This window comes from Vitis riparia, chromosome 19 (genome assembly GCF_004353265.1).
Source record: "Vitis riparia cultivar Riparia Gloire de Montpellier isolate 1030 chromosome 19, EGFV_Vit.rip_1.0, whole genome shotgun sequence".
NCBI lineage: Eukaryota > Viridiplantae > Streptophyta > Magnoliopsida > Vitales > Vitaceae > Vitis > Vitis riparia.
This window is the reverse complement of record NC_048449.1, coordinates 1,466,034-1,472,836: the sequence shown is the minus strand read 5'-3', so window position 1 is coordinate 1,472,836 and position 6,803 is coordinate 1,466,034. Positions and strand designations below refer to the sequence as shown.

Sequence of the window (6,803 nt, the reverse complement as noted above, 5' to 3'; positions counted from 1 at the left end):
CATTTAATATCAGATGAAATGGGCCATGATCAAATCTAATGTCGATTATTAAAAATAATAATAATAAAATCTGTCATGTACATATTCTCTACATGGAGTGCGTCATGCATCATGGTGTCCAGCGAAGTTGAGTGCTCAGACATAAACACGACGTTAATAAACAAATACAGACAGTCCAACACTCGATTATTAAAACCCATGGTTGCCTAATTTCAAAGCGCCCTTTCACCGAGCTTAAAGCTGGAGCTTGCTGCACGACACTCAGACCCAGGTCATGCAAAATTCAAAGACGTCAAATTGCTATTAAAATAATGAAAAAGCTCTACTCCTTTTCCCTGTACTAGCATTAAAAATGGTAAAAAATAAATAAAAACCCATGTCACATAGAGAGAATCCAATATAATACAGCCAAACAGCCCCTCTGGGGCTTCCTAAATATCAACAAAATTGGGAGAATGACTCTATATATACTACTACTATATATAGAGAGTAGTAGAAAATGAAATAAAGGTTCAGTCGGTGCTCCCATAACGGTCCACGCGCTTTTCCTTTTAAAAATGGCCACAAAACAAAGACACGGCATGGCTCGGTACTCTGCCCAATGTTTTTGAGTCCCCACAACACCCTCAGCAACCAGGCAAGCCATTTCATTTCTCATCATCTTCCCATAATTTTACTATCAGAAAACGTCTAAAGAAATGGCCTCCAGTTCAATTCAGATGTGCTGTGGGTCCATATGTTGTGCCCTATCATCGCATTCGATAATCTTGGTTCCATGGCAGATTAACATTGGGAGAGATATACCTGACACTGTATAACAGTTTTACCAATCCTGAATCCTGGAACTACAGTGAATGCCACTCGTGAGTGGGTGTCCGGTGGGCAGCCTGGGGGGGGAGATGGTTCATCGATAATGCTTTCCATGTAGACTTCAGAGAAGGGGCAGCCCTTGTTGACTTGGAAGATTTTGGCCTCAGGGTTGAATGAAAAGGCCAGGCAATGCAGGAGCCAAACCCGCTTCGCCATTTCTGAGAATGAGGTGAAGAAGGGGGTGTCTGGAAAGTTTCCAGAGTTGACAATGTTTCTCTGGCTGAGGTTGCCGAAGAAGGATGATTCCATCTTGGGGTGGACGAGCTTCAGGTACTTGGCACGGCAGAATTTACCAAATGTTGACTTTGGCTTCCGGGCAAGATATTCCTTCACTCTTGTGGATTTCAATTTGATGAATCTCTCAAAGAAGAACCGCTGCCATTGATTTTGCTCTGGCAATGACTCATTTGGGAGAGAAAAGTTTGGGAAGTGAAAACTGTCAAACATTTCTCGGCAAACAAACGACTCAAAGGCCAAGCATCTGTGAGTGGCTTTCAAAAAGACTACACTTGGTTGTATAGCTGCAGCAGCTGCATTGATATCCCAGCCTGATGATTCCATCTCATTGATCATCAGTCTAACAAAGCTTCGAATAGATTTAACCGTATGCTGAAGAACTGTGATGAAATGGCTGGGACTTATGCCCGATAGGTGCAGATTGTCGAGCACAGATAAATGCGCACTTGGATTTAATCTCTTCTCAAGCGACTTGTTCTGCTTATGGCAGTCTTCCAACTTCTCTCTAAGAAAAGTGATTTCAGAATCCTTGAGTTTCATCTGACATTCCAACTTCTTCCTCATGATTTCATACGTTTTCAAAAGACTCTTCTGCTCCTGAATTTCGGCCAAACACAGTGTCCTTTCAGGGGAAGGATCAAACTGTTTCTTCAGATAACACCGCTTCAGCTCTGACAAATTCTTCAACTCAGAAACCACAATCTGATCAGCAGATTGAATCCCATTGGAATCATAAGGAGACTGAGCATACTGTAGCTGGGCATATGCTGATTTAACAGATGATATGCTAGCAAATAGTTGTGCAAGATGGGCTTCCAGCTCAGCTGTGTTCCTGAGTTTTTCATCGTTGTCATCATAAGACTGAGACCGAGACCAACTACCGGTATCCTGATCATCCTTGCTGCTTTCCGGGGCCTTGATTTTCTGAATTCCATCTACTGGGGCAACGCCAGTGACCATGCGAATGTGAAGGACCTTAGCAAAAGTGCGGGCCAATCTACTCTTACTTGGGGTCACTGCTGATCGCTTAACTGAATCCATCTGAATCAAAGAAAACACAGATAATTATGAAGATTATGATGAGGCCGATGTTGAAGAGAGGGACTTGGCAATATATTTTGAGTGGTTGCAGGTATTAAAACAAAAGGATATTAAAAATTGACACAAAGGTGACAAGGATGGCAATGATGAGCCTATTCCAACAAAGGAGAAAAGTAATATGCTTTACACTCTTAGATATGCTTTAACTCTTGGATCGAGGCCATCAATGGAGGATGAAATTCTTTTTCCTTTTTGCCTGTGAGAATTTCCAATTTGCTTCCCTTTTGAAAGTGTAAATAATGTAGATTTTGAAAGTGGGAAAAAGAAAAAGATGTACAGAGAGGGAGAAACAGGAGGAACAAGAAGAAGAAGCTGATAAAAGAGACTCAAGGGCACGCTCAAAAGACAGCATCCAAAGTTGAAAGTTCCAAACGCTTATCCCAATAACACAGATTTTTCTATGCTACAAACCTCTTGTGCCAAAAAGAGCATCTGAACTAACAACTCGTGAAAATTATGCCCACAAATTTTTTGTTTGGTCATCATATGCCTACTATTCAACAATGTTTAGGTAAGAAAGTCTTACTAAAGAATTTTAGTTAGTCCAATGTCATTCCACACAAGCAATGTATCTTTTAGGAAAAGCACAGACGCACAGCATTACCTTTAATTGGCACTTCTTAGAATAATCAACCATATGTCATTAGTGATTGAAACTTCCCTTTTCATGTTCAGTGTATGAGACGATGTTATTATCGAAATTGTTTTGTTACTTTCACGGTAAATTAAAGCTAATTATGTTAAATAGCTATACGTGTAAAGCCATGGAAGCAACAAAACAACTCTTAACAATAACACCATCTGAACATGAAAAATACTCTTTCTATCTGCAGAAGCATCAATGACTGTTTAATCACATGGCATACATGAGGAAACTCGGTGATTGAGGCTCCAATTTATATATGATTCCAAAGGGTCATTCTCTCATTAATCGAACTTGGATTCCACCCTTCAAAACAAGGGTTCAAGTTATAAATCACAAAGGAAAAGGGTCATCATTTTTGGAACGAAACAAATCCCTTCATGCAATAAACCTCTTTCAATTCATGACCACCGTGTGACACACCTAGATAGAACTCATGCTCTACCAAAAGAAATTCATGTTGCGTAACACGACTCCCTAAAGATATATCAGTCAATAAATTGAATCCTAGCTAACCTTAACACATTTTAATCCCGATCCTTATATTCAAGCCCAACCCACAAACTGAGTTTGGCTTTGACTCACCATGCAGCCAGGTAATGTGGAAAACCTTTTTCCTCATATTGGATCCCCATTAAAAATGAAGACAAGCACGATCAATTCATCCCATCCTCGCAAATTTTTGCACATTTCCTTGAGGGTCTATTCTAATCTTAGATCCAAACAGAGTTTGAGGGAAAGAAAATAGGAAGACTTTAGGTGGTGTTTGTTTTTTTACTTAATTCTAAATAAAACTTTAATGCTTAATAGTGATAAATATTAGGTTGTTTGTTTTTGTAGTATTTTATTTCTATTAAGTATTAAAAAGTAAAAAAAAAAACCAACATGTTATTTTTTTTCTATTTAGAAAAAACTACATATTTTAGCATTTTATATTTAGTAAAAAGTTTATAATAAGTCATGAAAAAGTAGAAAAACAAACAACCTCTAAAAACAAATTACTTTAAACAAAAAGTCAAAAAAACAAACACCACCTAAATAAACAATAAGATTAAACCCTATAAATTTTGAAATCTATTTTCCCTCTTTCAACTTCTATACAAAGAACAAAAATTTTGAAGATGCATGAATTTTTAAATAATTTTTATCACATCTTTCAAGATTCTTGCCTTTATTTTCCTGCTTCTAATACTTCTCATGACCCCAAACAGATCCTCCGAATAATGTTAAATACTTTAACTTCCCTTTTAGCCAAACTCATAATTACTCCCATTCTTAAAAAATTCACCCTCTTAAGTGACTAAACCTATCCTCCAAAATTAATCATAGGCTGCATTCTAATCTTAGCAAAATGACTCCCACCCATAACACGTGACCACATGGATTCTCAGTCCCACCCCCTTCAATGTGCCAAGCCATAGCCTACTGTGTATCACCAAATGTTGCAGAATCATGTGGGCCCATCTTGGCCCACCATTTTCTCTCAAATTTGTTTCCTACACATGACAACTAGTCACTAGACTAACAACCACATAATAATCAGGTCTCGACCGTTCGATTTCATTGGCACAGAGGGCTGATCCTTGGGATTCGTCTTCATCTTACTTCAAGGTATTTCAATAAATCCAACGGTCCTGATAAAGTTTCCAGAGACCATTGTCTTGTTTACACAGAAGAACTAGCATTTACAGAGAGTATGACAGTTCGCTACCCGTCGACCAAGTCAGCAAGAAATATTTTCGTCCTAGCCGTTGGATTTATAATTAAGTGTTTTGGACGGAGGACAGAGCTTAAACACATGTGGTCCCAATCGGACGGCTAATATTCATATCACCAAAACGCGGCGCTAACGTGGCGACAAAGATATCGCGCACCTCCATGGAGGTTCAGAGAGCTTACCGAGCCACGCCGAACAAAACCAGTTGGTTTCGAATAAGCGAGAAATTGGCGTACCTTTCAAAATACCGCGAGAAACCGCGATTCACGCTCAACTCGTCCTCTTCATCCCAACGCGAATCTCAAGAAAATAGAGGAGCCGATTCCACGGCCGCGAACGTCCTCCGACGGGCTCGACCTCTGCGAAACCAAAACCGTAAGCGAAAACAAACTTCATATGCTTTCCGAGGCGCAAAAATGAAAATCAAAACCATAAATTTTTGTCATTCTCACAAACAAACCCTATAAACCGCTAATAGACTCTGATTCATCAACGAGAATCGGAAACAACACAATAAATAAATAAAAATTCGAAAATAAAATTTTAATGATGCTATGAAGATTAGAGATTAAGAATGAGGATGAAAACCGACCAGGAATGGAAAGAAAATGGGAAGAAAAAGAGAAAGAATCGGTGAAAAGATGGTTTCGAAGAAAGCTCCTTACCTTACCAAGAAGCTTCGTGTGTATGTATATGTACCAAAAAACAGGAAGAAAATCAGAGTTTGACAAGTGACTTCAATGGCGGTTGTTGCGTATGGAAAAAGGGAGATTGCAGAAGGAAAAAAAAAAAAAAGAATCAAGCCCAGAAGGTGGAAGAGACGAAGAAGGAGAAGACAGAGCGATGGCAACTTCAGAACTTTGTCAGACATCGGGGCATCGGGAATTAAAAATTTCTTAGCTTGGGTCAATTTTTTATTTTCATCAGACGGTTTTACCCTTCCTATTTGCTGCTTTTTACGATCCTAGGAGAGATACTTAGAATTTATAAATTAAAAATAATAACAATAATATTACACTATATGTTTTTTACATAAATTAGAGTAATTTATACCATACTTTCTATAAAATTGTTTTTGAAAATATGATTTTAAAAATGTTATATTTTTATGAATATTTCATTAAATTTTAAAAAATAAAATTATTTTTAAATAGAAATTAATTTCTATAGAAAAAATAATTACTTCTTATTCCATTCATGCCATGTTAAAAAATAACAGGTTAAAATATAAATATAGTAAAATTATTTTTAGATTTAATGCAAATTATTTTAAAATTTTAAATTTTAAGTATAAAATTTAATTACATTATAAAGGGGAAAAATAAAAAATAAATAAATAAATAAATAAAAGAAAAGAAAAAGAAAAAGGTAGTGGGTGGCATAGTGCTCGTATTATTTCTCTAAAAGAGTGAATTAATTAAAATCTTCCAAAGAGGGCATTGGTGGCAGAGTGGGAGATATCAACGTCTGGAAGGGTAGTTTCGGTATTTCAGAAAAAGTTCTGATATATAAATGGGCTGATCCCGCGATGGGTGACAGTGAATAAACGGCTGATATTTGTCATGGAGAGAGTGTGTCCCGTGTAAAAACTCGGACAGGGTGGCTTGAAAGTGATGTGGTGGGTGCACGCCATGTGGCTTCTATGACTGATGTGATGTGTCCACGTGTTATGTGCCAGGTGATTGTGATGACTAATCACCAGATCACCTCGAACTTGAGGTTCAAATTTGTTCATAAGCCTCTCTAATTTAATTTTATATTAATTTTGGAAACAACGCGTATATATATATATATAATAAATTTTTATTATTATATATTTTTCTGACTAATTTTATTTATTGATATTTTAAAAATGTTTACATATTCTAGAATGTCCATAAGCCAAATTAATAGTTTTTATTTTAATTTTTTGATATTTTAAAATAATTAATACCATCATTTAAATGATAATTAATGTCATCCTATCAAAAGAAATATTAAATTAAAAAAAGAAAAAGTAGAAGGGAAAATAGACTTGAATTATTTTCATGGAAAAATAAAATAAAAAGAACATTGATTAGATGGTACTATTTACCCAAGATTTGTAAATTATAATGAAATAAACAAGTTTTTAAAAATTAGAGTTATTTTTAAATAATTTTTATTTTAATATTATATTTGATGATAATTTTATCTTCATTTTGAGATTAATGTTTGTCTTACATTCCACTTAAATTTTATTTTTTTAATTCTTTT

At 36.1% G+C, this 6,803-nt stretch overlaps 1 protein-coding gene across 2 annotated transcripts; it reads right to left on the bottom strand.

Annotated features, from left to right (window-relative positions):
* Window positions 1–277: 277 nt before the first annotated feature.
* On the bottom strand, window positions 278–5,416 carry LOC117909396 (protein GRAVITROPIC IN THE LIGHT 1). Of its 2 annotated transcripts, XM_034823429.1 has the most exons (3): window positions 5,234–5,416; window positions 4,805–4,927; window positions 278–2,148 (listed from the first exon to the last, which is right to left on the bottom strand). In XM_034823429.1, exon 3 carries the CDS (start codon window positions 2,146–2,148, stop codon window positions 784–786), a length of 1,365 nt encoding a protein of 454 aa, XP_034679320.1. In that variant the 5' UTR covers window positions 4,805–4,927; window positions 5,234–5,416; the 3' UTR covers window positions 278–783. The 2 variants fall into 2 exon arrangements, with proteins under 2 accessions (XP_034679320.1, XP_034679321.1); XM_034823430.1 differs by lacking the exons at window positions 4,805–4,927; window positions 5,234–5,416 and adding an exon at window positions 2,336–2,940.
* Window positions 5,417–6,803: the final 1,387 nt, after the last annotated feature.